Source organism: Cynocephalus volans, chromosome 11 (assembly GCF_027409185.1).
Source record: "Cynocephalus volans isolate mCynVol1 chromosome 11, mCynVol1.pri, whole genome shotgun sequence".
Taxonomy (NCBI): Eukaryota; Metazoa; Chordata; class Mammalia; order Dermoptera; family Cynocephalidae; genus Cynocephalus; species Cynocephalus volans.
In genome coordinates this window covers 119,611,827-119,628,251 of record NC_084470.1, presented here as the reverse complement: position 1 = coordinate 119,628,251, position 16,425 = coordinate 119,611,827, and the positions used below count along the sequence as shown (strand labels likewise).

Here is a 16,425-nt window from a genome sequence, read left to right as displayed (position 1 = left end):
CAGTGCCTCGTTTGTAATAAACCTCAATACATATTTGGTAACTTAAAACAATACAAACAAACAACCTAGGTATCTTGACTCCAAATCCAGTACTCTTTCTTTACTCCATGTTATGAAGAACTTTATCATTTTCAAATCACTGACATATTCATGATTTTATTTTATCTTTCCATCATCCTTGTGAAGTAAGCAAGAAATAATTACTCCATTTTACAGAGGAGAAAACTAGGACTAGAAATGATGAGTCTGGCTCAAGTTCAAACAGAAGCTTTCTTAAGGTGATCTGACTTCAAATAAACTCCTCTGTTCATGATTCCAAAGGTGATTCCAAAGGTAATTCCCTCGCCCAGACCTACCTTGAAATATAAAAAGAAAAAGAGAGAAAAAATCAGAAACCGGCAGAGATTCTCAGAAGGTCTAAAAATATCAGTCTTTTCTATTTTCAGGGTTTGGAAATCCATTTAATTTCTTCTAATCATGGGCTGTCATTCTATGTATGACAAATGTTGCTGAGAGACTTGAAAGTCAAGGCAAACTCCTACAGATTCAAGAGTGGCAGATCCAAGGCTGTAAATGTCTGGGGAGTTCCCTAACGACTGATGGTATCTTCTCCCAAGGGCAGCGTCCTTCATGAGCAGCTGTCATGGGCTCAGAACCGTTCCAGATGCTGTGGGGGCAGGGAAGACACAGGGAGTTCCTCCTGCAGGGATCTTTGGCCCACTTTGGAGGGTGGAGACACAATCTTGCTGAGGCTAAGCTTGTCAACTACCTGCTTGCAGAGACTCTAAGTAGGGGTAAGAATTGTATTTTAAGCTTTGTTTTAAGTGACCACAATGCTGACGAGATGATTTGAGTCCCAGGGGTCATTCAGAGGAGGAGATGAATTCAGAGGAGGTAGGAAAAGAATTTATGAATTTTTTCATTTGTTCATTCATTCATTCTGCTCTTATTTATTGCACCCTTGGCTACAATGGGGATCCCAGAGTCCTATGCCTGAATTCACAAACAGATTTAAAACAAACGCCCCTGTAACAGTTCTTGACTGAATAATAACCACTGTTTATTGAGCATCTACTATGTGCTAGGCACATTGCCTCTCTGAGAGGTTAAGTGACATGCCAACCTCACTCAGCTATGAAAGAGATAGACAGTATTCAAACTCAGGACTGCCTGACTCTGAAGCCTAGGTTTAAAATTTTAAATTGGAATATTTGAGTCATAAAAAAGAATACATATAAACATATGTCTAAGATATAAAGCATAATAATAAAATGATTGCCCGTGACCTCACAATCCAACTGGAGAGACAGACCATTTCCAACATTGTCCAGTTGCCTGTGTGCCTCTCCCCTATTGCAACCCTATGCTTCCCTGCCCCCACCCACCCCGCCTTGACCTCCCCTCCAAGGTAACCACTGTCTAAATCTTGGGCTCATCATTTCCTTTTTTAAATGTTTTTGGTTGTTTTAACACATGTGTTTCTCGTAAACATGGGTAAAGATAAACCATTTAGTTTTGTTTGGTTTCAAACTTGATATAAATATTACACAGTATGTCTTCTTCCATGGCTTGCTATCTTCCACGTGCTTCTGAGATTCACCCAGTTGATGTATGTGGCTTTAGTTTATTTATTTCTGCTGCTGCAAAATTCCATTGTTTGAATATACCACATTTTATTTATCCAATTCCTGTAGAAGGACGTCTAGGTCATTTCCAGTTTTTTTCTTTTCTTGCTATTACAAGCAATGCTACAAAGAAAATTCCTGGTCATGTCCTTTGATGCACCCGACAGGGCTGTGTGTGGGGGTGGAGCTGCAGGGCCCGAGGACCTGTTTGTTGTATCTTGCACTCAACACAGCCAACATTGTTGTGCCAGTCCACCTTGCAGCCTATACGGTGGAGGGGGGTCTTTTGAGGGGCCAGTGTTGGACTTAGGAAATGGGGCTCCAGCTGTCAACTAACCTTGGGAAACATCTACCCCGAGGATAGTCATTTACATGGTAATTTACAGAGTAGTGCACACACTTCACAGTTTATCTCTAGAGCTGAGCTTCAAGGCTGGGACCCCTTGCTGCTATTGACTGACATCCTGGAGGAAAACTGGCTGCGTCTCCAACAATGGAAAACTAAGAAAAATCAAGGCAATCTCTCCCCACCTGGGAGATTTGACACCTTTGCCAGAGCACGTGGGCTTGGGAGATTTTTTAGGCCTGTGTCCCTCTCCTGCTGCAGAATCCAAATTTGTCAGCCTTGGATCCAAGGCCTTGTGATGTAGCTAATGGGAGGCAGCTAGGTCTTGGTTGGAATCCCGCCCCTCGCCCTGAGTTCTTCCTTCCTCTCTCCCTCCCTTCCTGCCACCAGTTTGTATTTTCCTTCTTTAAAATGTTTGACTGGGTCATACACTCAAAGAGCTGGAAATTCAAAGTGTAAAATTGTATGAGGAAGAGACTTGCTCCCCCTACTGACTCCCATTTGCTTGGTCCCTCCTAGGAATGGCAGCCACTTTTATTAACTTCATGTGTATCCTTCCAGAGTTTTCTTTATGTACAAGCAAAAATGAATATAAAGTCTTATTTCAGCCTCTTATCCTAGAAAAGATAGTATATTATACACATGATTCTGCTGTTGCCTTTCACATAATGATGTGTCTTGGATATCGATTCTGTGCCATCGCATGGAACATTTCATCATTCTTTTAAATTTTTATTTGTTGCTTATTTATTTATTTTTGGCAGCTGACTGGCATGCGGATCCAAACCCTTGACCTTGGTGTTGTAACACCATGCTCTAACAGAGCCAACCACATTCTTTTTAAAAATAGCTGTGTGGTGTTCTATTGTAGTCCAGTAATATATATTTATCCCCTACAGTGTGCCAATCTCTATGCTGAGTGCTGGGGTTAAAATGAGTCAAAACAGGGCCTGCCTTCAAGGAGACTACAGTCTAAGAGCGGGTGAACAGTCGTGATGAAGTATTGAGGCGCTATTCATTCAAAAATACTTACTGAGTGCCAGCTGCTTGTCAGGCATTGCAGGGCACAGGGGAGATGAGAAGTTGGTAAGTCAAACCCAGGACACTGCCCAGTGGCACTTCCACCTAGTGGGGCTGACATTCTGGCCCTGTGAGGGGGAATGGGGGCTGCGGGGACACGCGGCGGGCCCCTAACCTGGTCTGGGGGTCAGTGAGGGCTAACGGGAGGAAGTGATATTTAGCTGATAACTAGTAGCTAAGGAGGAGTTGGCCAAGTAAAGGGCCAGAGAGGGGCAGGTGTCCGGCAGAGGTGACCACTCCGTCAGGGCAGGCAGCCCAGGGACAGCCCAGGGGGCTGGGAGGATCCCGGGGGGGGGGGGGGGCGGCGGCTGGGAGGAGCCGGGGGGGGGGGTGTGGCTTGGAGGAGCCCGGGGGGTGGGGGGGTGGGTGGGAAGAGCTCTTCCGTTTCCAGCGCTGAGGGAGCTGAGACCTGTCGCACAGGCACAGGCGGTGGCCCACATTGGGGTCTCGTGGACCGCAGGAAGGGGGTTGTTCTCAGGGACCCCACGGGTGCTGCTGTGTGGAGTGGTCGGGAAAGAGGCAGAGGGTGGGCCGGGCCGGGCAGGGCCGGGCAGAGCGTGGTCTAGGCAGATGGACTGAGCGTCCGGAGCGCGGGAGCAGAGGGGAAGGCGGAAGGGAGTGGATCCCAGATAAGGTGTGAGAGGCAGGGAGAGGCCTCCGCAGCCCTCTCGTCTCAGCACTGAGGCTCCCCTCCTCCTGCGCTGCTCTGGGGCTCGTGGATGCAAGGCAGGCCCTTGGCAGGTTACTGTCCCCCGCACCTCCGTCGTACCAGCTCGTTGTCACTACCCTTCCCTGCGGCAACACGGGAAGTCCACCTTCTGCCTTCTCAGCCCACACGCACACACACACCACACATACATATGCACACGCCACATACACACACAGCGCACACACACCACACATATGTACACACACGCCACATGCACACACACCACACACACACACACCACATACATACACACATGCCACACCCACACCCATCCACCCACACACACCACATATACACACACGCCACATACATACACACATGCCACACACACACACACAACACACATACTTACACACACGCCACATACATATGCACATGCCGCACATACATATACACACCGCACACCCCACATACATACACAAATGCCACATATACATACATACGTGCCACATACATACACATGCCACACATACATACACATACCACACATGCACACACGACACCACACATCCACACACATGCACACATCACACATACACACACCATGCCATAGATGCACACACCACACTTATGTACACACACCACACATTCACACACACAGCAGACATGCACACACACCACACACCATACCACACATGCACACACCACACCACACACACACCACACACACACAACACATACCATGCCACACATGCACACACCACACCACACACACACACACCACACCATATGCACACACCACACCACACACGCACACACACACCACACCACATGCACACACACCACACCACACACGCACACACACACCACACCACATGCACACACACCACACCACACACGCGCACACACACCACACCACACACGCGCACACACACGCACACACATACCACACCACATGCACACACACACACCATGCCACACATGCACCACACACCATGCCATACACAAACACACCATACCACACATGCACACACACGCACACAGACACCATACACACATACACATACACCACACACCACACACCATGCTACACATGCACACACCACACATCCATGCACACAACACCACACACCCGTACCCCCCACACCTATCACACACACAACACACGCACACCACACATGCACACACACACCCCACATTCACACCAACACCCACACCACACCTCCACATATTACACTGAACATACCACACTGCACGCATGTGCACACACACACACAATCCTGGTACAGGCCGTTGCCCTCCACATGAGCTAAACTTCCCACCTGGCCTGGCCCCTTGTCCCTAGCACACGTCCTAGAGGAGTCTCCACTGTCACAGCTGTGCCTGTCACTCATGTCTCAGTTTCCAATGTTGCTGCCGGCATGGTGTTCAGTGGTCCCCACTGGACTATGTACTCCTGGGAACAAGGCCCACCACATGCCTGACTGTCGGGAACAGGTAGAGGAGCTGTCTGTGGCTGGTGGACAGGGCAGACCCCCACACGGGCAGTGAGGGTCCGAGACCTCTGCTGACTGGGAGCTAACAGCAGAAACAGTCCATGTCCCAAAATCCCTTGGGCAGTTGGCACCCAGCCGACCCAGCCCAGGTTTATTTGGTGATAAGATTTGGTTTTGTTTTTTTCCTAAGCTTCAAGGGCATTTGCCACCCAGAACCCTGGCCTGGATTCTCTCTGTTATTCAGCAGTGGCCTGGAGCTGCCCCTCAGACAGGGCTGTGGCAGGGACAGGAGCAGCCTGAGCCAGAGCAGTCTTGTTAATCTGGGTCCTCCTCTCTGAAGGGATGTGACAAAGGGGCCCCTGAGAAGTGTTGCCACAACCCCCATCCAGGCTCCAGTGGGTGCCACTCGGCCCAGCCTGAAGTCACAGCCCCCAGATGATGCCTCCCTCTGCCAGTCCTTGTGCCTACAGGCGTGGGTACTGAGAGCCAGTCTCAGACTCTGTAGCAGGGTGGGGGTTCACAGGGAGGGCCTCTTTGTAGTCCTGACTGTCAGCTCAGGTCTCTCTGCCCTGGGGATTGGTAGGTGTGTCCCTCAGTTGTGATAGGGTGGATGCTGCGAGTCCTCGCCCCACCAAGTCCTCCACTGCCCTCTCTGGAACATGCTGTCCTGCCTCCTGACTCTGAAAAAGGTGTACAATGTGCAGCTTGGGCCTAGGATTGAATCTTAGCGTGGCTCCGGCTCTGCAAGTGCAGAATCTTTGCCCTCAAGCTGTGGTGTGCTACGGCCCAGGTAGGTCTGGCCGGGGCTCTGTCTTTCTGGAGGGCACTGAGAACTCATTGTTTGGGACTGACTGTGTGGATGGGTGACCTGCCCACAGGAAGGCCCACCCTTGATTTAAGGCTCTGTTGCTGTGTTGAAATGCTTACTTATTTTTGAACAGGGGTCCTGGAGTTTTCATTTTGCGCTGGGCCCTGCCAATTACGTAGCCAGTCCTAGTTTACATTTCGTTGTCTGTCCTTTAGTATCTTTTGCATTTTGAACTGTGTAGATGTGGTTTTTTTTTTTAATTTAAAAAACTAAATAGCACAAAGGATAAAAAACAAAGCCCACATTTATTATTTGTTGTGCACATTTAGAAATGGTCCAATGTCCATTGCAGGGCAAAGTGGCTTCACACACAGCCACACACGACACGTCCACTCCGTGGTCTGACTGACTCCCACAGGAGAGCCTGTGTGACCTGCAAAAGGCCATCCCTGTGAGGGCATGTCATTTGTTGCTGGGAGCTCTGAAGGTCACAGATAGAGGTGTGGCCCGGGCCCACCTTGCTCCTGTGCTGGCTCCAAGCTGCCACCCAGGATGAACCAGCTCATACTCCAGAGTGAGGCAGAGGGAGAAGGGGCTCCCCAAGCCCCCTTGCTGTTCCCCCCAACTCCCCTACCTCTAGCATATCTTGAATCAGATGACAGCTGGCAGTCATAGGCTAACATCCCCAGCTCTGCCTGGAACTCAGGAAAGGATTCATCTCTGTAGACAGGAGACCTCTGTGTGGCCATGGACTTGGCCATAGGAGACCCTGAGATCTTGTCCACTGTGCTGAGCTCTCCTGCCGCCTTATTCTGGTATTTGTCACTAGTGTTGATTTCTTGCCTTCATCATGTATGGTGCATCTTCTGCTTGTTTCTTTTTTCTTTTTTGGTGGCTGGCCAATATGGGGATCCAAACCCTTGACCTTGCGGTTACAAGGCTATGCTCTAACCAACTGAGCTAACCGGCCAGCCTTTCCCTACAGCACCTGGTATTCCCAGGTGGTCTCCCATCCAAGTACTAATCAGGCCCGACCCTGCTTAGCTTCAGAGATCGACGAGATCGGGCATGCTCAAGGTGGTACAACTGTAAACCCATTTCTTACTAGGCTTGAGAAATTGGGATTCTCCTGCCGCACATGTCTGGAAGGGCTGAACATACCCAGAGCCTGTGACCAAGCTTTGGGCATCCACAGGACAAAAACGCCAGCTCTTCAGATGTCCGTAAGCCTCCACTTTCTGCTCAGGCTGGAAGAGAAGGAGCACTGCTGCCCTCTGGTGGCCAGTCAGCAGAGCATCAGGGAGCCATCCAGGGGACCGATTCTTTTTGCTTTGGGACAGCAGTTTTAATTCCTTGAGTAAATGAATGTCCTTTCACTGTTCCTGGAATGCAGCAAGCTCGTCCTTGCCTCAGAGCCTTGTTCCTTGCTGCTCCTTCTCCCTGGAATGTTCCTCCGGCTCTCAAGTGGCAGCTGCCTTCTCATTCTCTAGCCCTCAGGACAAATGTCACCTCCTCAGGGAAGCTCTGTTGGACCACTTTGTTTAAGATAGCACCTCATCCCAGCCCCTATCTCTCTATCCCATTACCCTGTCTCACTTTGTTCATAGCACTTACCAGCTATTTGAAGATATTCATATGAATTCTGAGTCTACTGCCTCTCTCCCTCACCAGATGTAGACTCCAGGTCAGCAGGGTCCTTATCTGTTTCGTTTGCCACTGGACCACAGTGATAAACATAATAGATACCCCAAAATACTTGTTGAAGGAGTAAACAAATGCGCACAGGCAGCAGCAACTGAGATTTAAGTGTAGCTTCTGGTCCTGAACACCACACTCTGATAAGGGCAGGACACACATCACCATTTGAGAAATGAACAAACTGAGGCTCAGAGATTTCTGTGAGTTGCCTGAGCACCCAGGGAGGAGGAATGGGCCGAGTCCCCGGGGCTTCTCCTGTGCTCCCTCAGTCCCCTCTTCTGGATGGAGCAGGGTGGGGAGGGGGTCTCAGGCCTGAAGGGCTTCAGTCAGGAGTTGAGGCAGGCCACTCCTTGGCCCGGTTACAAGGAAGGCCGAGGTGCACCATCGTCCAAAGCTGTGCCTGTGGCTTTGGGGGTGTGAGATGGGAGGGGTGAGGAAGGTCAGTTCCCAGGAAAATATAACAAGACTCTAGAGACAGGGGCCTGTCGTCTGCAGAGATGTGTGCTCCGGAACAGGAGTGTGTTGGGTAGAACAGGTGGCAGGAAAGCTGGAGCCATTAAGGGAATGGTGACTTTCCCTAGGGCCAGGATTTGGCTGTGACTTCCAGGCTTCCTCCAGGCCCCTGAGGGCCTCTCCCCAGAAGGGCTGCCCTCTGATTCTGGGGCCGGTGACGGGGTCAAGGGCTCTGGCTGTAGAGCCTAGGCACCTGGGCTGAGCGTGGGCAGGCAGTGTGGCTGGTGTGGGATCGTCATCTACCCTCAGGCTGGGATGACCAGGCTGGGGCAGGCCCTGTCTCTGGTGTCCAGAATGCGCGTCTGGAAATCAGCAGCATCTGCTCTGTGACTGATCTGGCGAGAGCTTGACGGAGTCTGTGAGGTGATTCTCTAAGATGCTTCGATACTGGGGAAGGAAAAAAGAAGTCAGCGCTCATGTCGCTGAGGAGCAAAGAGCTCCGCCTGCCCTCTGCTTCGGAATGGCCCATGGAAACTGGGCTTTGTGTTTCCTCCCCATTGCACTGCTGGGAAACTGAGGCCCTGAGTGGGAAGCCACTGGTCATCCTCCCCCTCCTCCTTTTCCACCTTCCCCTTCAGCCTCTTCTTGGGAGCCCAGAATAGTTTGGTGGCTGGATTAGGGGCCCAGTTCTCCTGATCTCTGATCAGGTTCCATAACTTTCCATTCTCCAGAGTAGACAACTGAGGTGAGGTTTGGGCTCAGGCAGAGACAGTCACATTCTGCTGGAGACCTCTCCTCACACACATCCCAATACCCCCAACCTCTCTGCACCTTGTCCACCTCCAACCTCCGCCCACAGGGCTCCTGGAAAGGCCCAGTCAGTTCTCCGTCCCTCCCATGTCCAGGGAGCCAAAATAGACTCGATGTTACTTCTCTGCCCGCCTTCCACACTCTCCTGTCTCTGCAAGCCTCTCCCCACCCAGCCGGCTCCATTTTTCACCAAGGACCTGCCTCCCTTGGTTCAGAGGTCAGGGTGGGGTGGGGGAGGGGTCCCTCCTCAAGGAGACGGGTTCTACAGGCTGGAGGATTTCTTCTTGATGGGGTCCCATCTCTCCACTCTGCGTGGCCTTCACGAGTCACAGAGCTCAGCAGCATTCACACTGCCCCCCACAGCTAGTGCAGTGTGTACAAGAACGAGCAAGCAAGCACTCCCTCTGTGTGTAAGTGGCTCGTGCCACATCGGCAGGGACCTGAGCAGGAGCGGAGCCTCCTGTGTGTCATGCAAAATGAACTGGTGGTCTGTCTCAACTTCCAGGGACAGGGGTCGTGCATTCTCTCTGATTTTGTCTCCTCCACAGCTCCCAGGCACAGGCTGGGCATCCAGCTGGTGAACATCACCCAAACCTTTAACGCCCATGACCCCAGACCTCAGGAGGTGGTGTCAGGCCCTGCCTGCTGCACCCTGATGATGGTGGCCCTCCAAGACACATGAGAAGGTCCCCTGATACCCCATCACTCACTTCTGCTGCCAGAGCAAGCAGTGATTTACCTTGAGGGCACAGAGCTCGTGGTGCTGGCCCGGGATCCAGCCCTTTTCACAGAGTTTGTTTTTTGGAAAGCCCCCACTTCTCACCCCTCCCTGGTAGGGTCTCGGGGCCAGCAGAGCACCAGCTGCCCTTAGTCAGCCTAGATGATGGTCCTTGACAATCTCTCAGCAAATTAAAATTTTATTTGATATATATATATGTGTATATACAAACATATATACAAATATACACATATATTAAATAAAATTCTAATATATATTAACATGTAACACTATATATTAACATATATATATTAATAGTAAGGATTAGTGCCAGGTTGGAGGACAGTCTGTGCTCTCTAAATGAAGGTCTTTACCCCTGGAAGCTCCAGGGATGTCCCCATGCGTCACCTCGATCTCCGCTCTTCACTAGGTAGGATCCTAGGCCAATGCTCGTAGACTTGTCCCCAGGGCACACCAGGGCTTCCCAGCTCTCACTTTGAGAGAACAGGGAGGCCTCACCAGAGGTGCCTGAGGGCAGATGTGGCCCGAGTGGCGTCTCATCCCCAGCACTGCCCAGGCCGGCGCATGGCACGGGCTCTGGCCTGAGAACCAGCCAGTTCTCCAGTTGGCTTTTTCTGCTGGGTAGGACCCCCTCAATCCACTGGGCTAATTTTAGTTACAGTCTGACATCTGTGAACCTTTCAGTGACGGACAAAGAAGAGTAGAGCATCACTATTTAAGTTCCCTTTTATACTGACTGATCCATCTCTCCTAGCGAGACAGGCTTTTGAAAGGATTCTCTTGTTATTTGGTACTTTCTGAGTCTGCTCTCTTATCATGAAAGCCAAGGAGACCTTGGCTGAGATTGAGAACTTTCCTAATTGGGTCTTTTGGACTCAGGGGGCAGGGTCTGTAGATTTATCACCCTGAATGTGGCCCAATCTCATATCACTCAAGGTCCAGCTGGGACCCCAGAGCCCTGAGCTTCACAGAAATAGAATCCTGTTCCTCCTGTGCCCTTGTCCACAGAAGCCAGCCCTTGGGGAGGTGTGCAGCACAGCTGCAGGGCTTTCTGAACTCCTCTGCACTTTAGGGACAAACCAAATGCTGTCTCGGGTAGGTGTGAGACACCTCCTCACACACTGCCCTGGCAAACCCTGAGGTTTTCGCACCAGTGTTCTCCTAATAACATCCACGCCCCACTCCACCCTGCCCCAGGTCCAAGTCAACTATGAGCTCTTCCCATTCATGACATCATTGTCCCTAGATAATGGCATTACCTTGCCCCTCAGATTTCTTGAAAAACCTCCAAGAAACCTGCAGGCCAATATTAGGCTTCCTGTGGAATTCCTTTCTCCAGGCCCTGGTCCTCTTGGTGTTGTGTACGTCTAACTGCAAAGTCATAGTGCTATTCTGATGCACACATTATTTCAGTGGGGGTGCGACTGTGGGAGTACTCCCCACCGTACCCCAGCCTGGTCACCTCAGTGGCCCTGCCTTTGGGTCCTGCATCCTGAGGACTTCATAAAGGTGCTGCAATTCCACTTCAGCCCACTTCCCTGCTGGATGTGGCAATTTTGTTTTTCTCCAACTAATGCAAAAGGACTGGGCCTGCATGCCACATCCCATGCCACTGGAGCTGGGCTTGAATAGCAGGACGGTAATGCTAACTTTCTAAGAGCAAAATTCCATCATTCCAAATCCCCCAAAGCAGGTGAGTGGCTCTTCTTTAATTATGAGGGTATTCTTAATCATATTTTAAAATAAGTAAATACCCTAATCCTTGAATGTGGCCAAATTGGTACACTAAAATAACCTACCTTCGTTTCTTTTAGAATGTTAGTTGAGCACCTCCTAGGTGACTCAAATATTGCTAGTTCTAGCCCAGAGCTCACTGCAGAACCCACGTTTCTACCGGGTGTCTCGAGGAACCTCGAATGCAATGTGCCCAAATGGATTTCTCCACCCCTTTTTCACATAAGCCCCTGCTTTCTCCTCTGTTCCCTACCTTGGCTCATGGCATCACTAATACATTGTCTCTCCATTTGTCAAGCTAGAAACCTGGACATAAACCTAAACTGCTCCTGTTTCCTTCTCTCCTACATTTGGCCACCATCAACCCCAGCGGTTCTACTTCCGAGTCTCTTTAATCCATCCATCCCCTCCTTGCCAGCTCCGTCCTCTCATGCCTAGACTATTGCTGTAACCTCATAATCACTCACCGAGCCCATCCTCTCTGCAGCATGAAGCCCCCCTGCTGAAAGTAGCTCCCTTTTAAAAACAGCTACCTTTTATTTGATGCCTTCTCTGTGCTATGATATTTTATTTAACCCTCACGACAATTATTATTTGTATGATAAAAGTAGAGAAGTGGTGGCTTAGGGAGGCTGCATGACTTGCTCAAAGACACACAGTGAGTAAGGGGTTGAGTCCAGATTTACAGCTGGATCTGTCCGACTTCAGAGCCCCAGCAATCACCGCCCCAGTGTCGGGCTCCCTCATTATTGCAGCAGCTCCTTCCACATCTTCCTCTCAAAACACCTGGGCTGGTGTGCAAGAGCACGCAACCTCCCTGAGAAGGAGGAGAAAGGTCCGTGTACGAAATGTCTTTGAAAACTCTTCTTTGACTGCAGAAAATATATTTGCAAGCTCCTCTTTCACCTTAAAAATCCACACAAATTTTACATTCTATGCCCTAGTAAATATGTTTGTTTTAATGTGAAAACGGTTCTCCTCCAAATTTTCTGAGTAATATAGACATTGCAGCAAGATGCATCCTGTTGGGCTTCAAGGTCCAGGGAAAGCCCCTGAGTGCCCTGGGTGTCCAGCAGCACGTTCTGGAAGCCACGGCTCCACATGTGACATCTGAACCCCTGGTTGGGGCTCACGAGGACTTTGTGACCTTGTTGGCTTCATTGCCCACCATGACCCCACACCCTCACATCCCTCCGTGCCTTGTGTATTTCCTTCTCTTGCAAACACAACCCACAGTTGGTTTCTCACAGGAGCCCCGCGGGTTCACAACTGGGCCTCTGGCCTTTCCTTCTCTTTGCCTTTCTTCCCCTCCTCACACCCCAATGGCCTACCATGGCCATCTGATAACTGCAAACTGCCTTTCAAAATCCTGTTCTCACACCACTTCTGCAGGGAGGCATCCTGGCCCACCCTCGCCTCTGAGTCCCCCCGTACCTTACTCACATCCCCCTGCAGCTCTTACTTTGCCCCATGACAGTCCATTGCAGATGTCTTAATGACCTTACGTGCCCTGAGGTCTGAATCTCCAGCTCTAGCCTGACAAGTCAAGAAATGTTTATAGACCTGAATTATTTTCATTTTACAGATGAGGAAACTGAGGCTCACATAAGTCATATGTCTTGCCCAGGAGTCCACCTGAAAGAACCAGGACAGGATTCATATCCAGTTTGGTCTGATTGCAGATACCACACCTGCGACTTCCAGATCTCTGATTAGTAAATCTCCTCCATCAATGTGAGGCACTGACATGGGATTGCCCACTTTTGGGATTGACATTCTTTCAATCCACAAAGGATGTTTTAAAAAAAACCAAGCAGACAAGCTACCATCTACTAATAGCACCACATCATAAAAGTGATACAGTAGGGAGGATATAATTTGACCCCAACATAGTAGGCAGGACATTTCAAGAATAAATGACACTCCTTCCCCAGGAAGAACAGAAGCTAACCATTCACAGACACTGGCTGTGGGCTTGTCGTGGATTGAATTAGGTCCCCCACAAAACTCATTGAAGCTTGAATTGTGTCCCCCAACTTTTATGTATTAGAAACTTGGTCCCCACTGTGACTGTTAAGAGGGTGGGAAATCCTATTATGGTGATTGGAAAGTGGAGCCTTGAAGAGGTGATTGGATTGTAGGACCGTGCAGTAGTGAATGGGTTAAAAATGGTGGTCAGAGGCGTGGTTCTGAGGGCTTCAAAAAGAGAGTGAATGAGGAGCTATGTCTCTCTCTTGCTCTCTCTCTGCTCTCTCTGCTTCCACCGTCTTCCATCAGATGGACTTCAGACTTCCTAGCCTCAGAAACTGTAAGCAATACATTCTGTTCTTCTTTATAAGATACTCAGTTCCAGGTATTTTGTTATAAGCAACAGAAGCAGACTCATACAGGGCCGATGGGAGCTGCCTTGTGACTGAACATCTGGCAATCATTGCACTGCAGTGGAGGATCATTTATCATATACTGCCATACAAGCTCAAACGGTGTACCTCAGCGTTCCTGGGGAATGACACAAGCAGGCACGTCTGTGCTTTAGGAGCCAACTTTACTATGTAGTAAAGCCACACTTCTTGACCGACCGTGCACTAAGAGGTGGACCCCACTGCTTCTCTGCAGAGACAGCGAGGGCGGGAGGCTGGAGGGAAGTACAGGCTCGGCTCTGGGGGCAAATGCTGAGATTGAGGCCCTGAGGCGTGAGGGGCCAGCTCAAGCCTTTCCTGCGCAGCCGCTAGAGGTCGCTGGTGCCTCTCTGCAGCGAGACATCCTCTCTCCTGGGAGCCCTTCTCTCCAGGGCAGCTGGCAGTGCAGGGCCAGACAGGCCGGTCACCCACCATGATGGCAGACACTTCCAGATAAGGGGAGTCTCCAGTCTCCCATCCTTATCTGCTCATTTTCTCAACTTAACATCATTGACGTGATGATCTTCTCCCTCTTCTAAGAAGCGCACCTTAACTAAATGTGCGAGGATGACAAAACAAGCTGAGCCCCTCCCCGTGCCCATCTCTCACGGACCCTCTCCTGAGCTTCCAAATTCCACATCAGATGGCATTAAACCCTGTGACCGCTTCCAGGCAGCCTTCCATGGTCTTCCCCACTTCCCCCTTCCCTGCCCTCTCCCACCGTGTGGGTCGTCTGTGTGTCCCCTCTCTGGGCCCCATCACCAAGGCCTGCCCCACCGCAAAATAGCCGTATTACAATCCCTCACGTGCCTACCTGCTTCTGTCATGAGACCAAGGGTCCCCGAGCCGTGCACAGTGCCTGGCACATAGGACACACTCAGCATGTGCCTGTTGAACCGTCATACCCCGGGGTCTACGCCTATTCCTTGTTTTGATGGGAGGATGTCATGTTTGGTATTCTACTTTGACAAATGCTTGGCATCATGGGGCTTCTCTCCCGCCAATGAGGACTAGACCAGACCATCATTTCCCAAGCCTTACCAAACTAGAATCTCCAGGGTGAGGTACAGGACTTGAGTTTTTAGCTACTCTGCCAAGAATTTTGATCAGCAGACTGAGGGACCACTGACTCCCTACTGTAAGGCAGCTTTATACCTCTCACACCCTGTGGTTCCAGAATAGGAGTACTGTTGAGCCAATTCAGCACCTAATTCACTAGGATGATGAGCAATCCTGTCCCACCCACCTCTCTACCCGCACCCAATATGTTCTCCTCTGGAAGCTCCTGAGGTCCCCCGTCCCATGGGGCAGTCTTGGCAGGTGCTACTACCACAGCAACTCACCCTCGACAGAGCCCGACTGGCCAGCATCTCGAAGGCTTGCACCACATTGATGTCATTCTTGGCACTGACTTCAAAGTAGGGAATATCCTTCTCTTTACACCAGCCTTGAGCTACCTCCTGGGGTACCTGGATGAGAAGAAGAAATGATCACTGTTCTGGTATTACCATCACCACCACTGTCACATTACCACCATACCACCATCATCACCATCATCAGATCCCACCATCATCAGATCCCACCATCATCACATCCCACCATCATCACATCCCACCACCATCACATCCCGCCATCATCACCATCATCACCACCATCACATCCCACCATCATCACATCCCACCATCATCACCATCATCACCACCATCACATCCCACCATCATCACATCCCACCATCATCACATCCCACCATCATCACATCCCACCACCATCACATCCCACCATCATCACCATCATCACCACCATCACATCCCACCATCATCACATCCCACCATCATCACCATCATCACCATCATCACATCCCACCATCATCACATCCCACCATCATCACATCCCACCATCATCACATCCCACCATCATCACATCCCACCATCATCACATCCCACCACCATCACATCCCACCATCATCACATCCCACCACCATCACATCCCACCATCATCATCATCATCACGTCTCACCATCATCACATCTCACCATCATCACATCCCACCATCGTCACCATCATCACATCCCCACCATCGTCACCATCATCACATCCCACCATCATCACATCCCCACCATTGTCACCATGATCACATTCTCACCATCATCACCATCGTCACATCCCCACCACCATCACGATCATCACATCCCATCGTCACCATCATCACATCCCACCACCATCATTATCATCAGATCCCCACCAACGTCACCATCATCACATCCCACCATCACATCCCCACCATCATCACCATCATCACATCCCCACCAACGTCACCATCATCACATCCCCACCAATGTCACCATCATCACATCCCCACCAACATCACCATCATCACATCCCCACCATCATCACCATCATCACATCCCCACCATTGTCACCATGATCACATTCCCACCATCATCACCATCGTCACATCCCCACCACCGTCACCATCATTGCTATCAGACCACCACTCTTATTTATTAAGAACCTTCCATATGTCTGTAACTTTACACATGTAATCTCTTAAGTTCTCAACATAAATCTATGAGGTGAATATTGTTAGCT

General features: G+C 50.3%; 1 protein-coding gene and 1 pseudogene across 5 annotated transcripts in view; both read right to left on the bottom strand.

Moving 5' to 3' along the window:
- Positions 1–252: 252 nt before the first annotated feature.
- RAB7B (RAB7B, member RAS oncogene family) overlaps positions 253–16,425 on the bottom strand; it is a 32,037-nt gene continuing 15,864 nt past the window's right edge. For 2 of the 5 annotated variants that reach the window (XM_063115120.1, XM_063115121.1), the window contains exons 5-6: positions 15,181–15,306; positions 11,334–12,255 (exon numbers count right to left, since the gene is read on the bottom strand). In XM_063115120.1, the coding sequence (XP_062971190.1) occupies positions 12,121–12,255; positions 15,181–15,306 (261 nt within the window). In that variant the 3' untranslated portion in view covers positions 11,334–12,120. Of the gene's footprint in view, positions 357–11,333; positions 12,256–13,886; positions 13,938–14,307; positions 14,391–15,180; positions 15,307–16,425 lie in introns of those variants that run through there. The other 3 variants (XM_063115122.1, XM_063115124.1, XM_063115123.1) reach the window with 3 other exon arrangements.
- On the bottom strand, positions 6,981–7,098 carry LOC134391456 (5S ribosomal RNA; annotated as a pseudogene).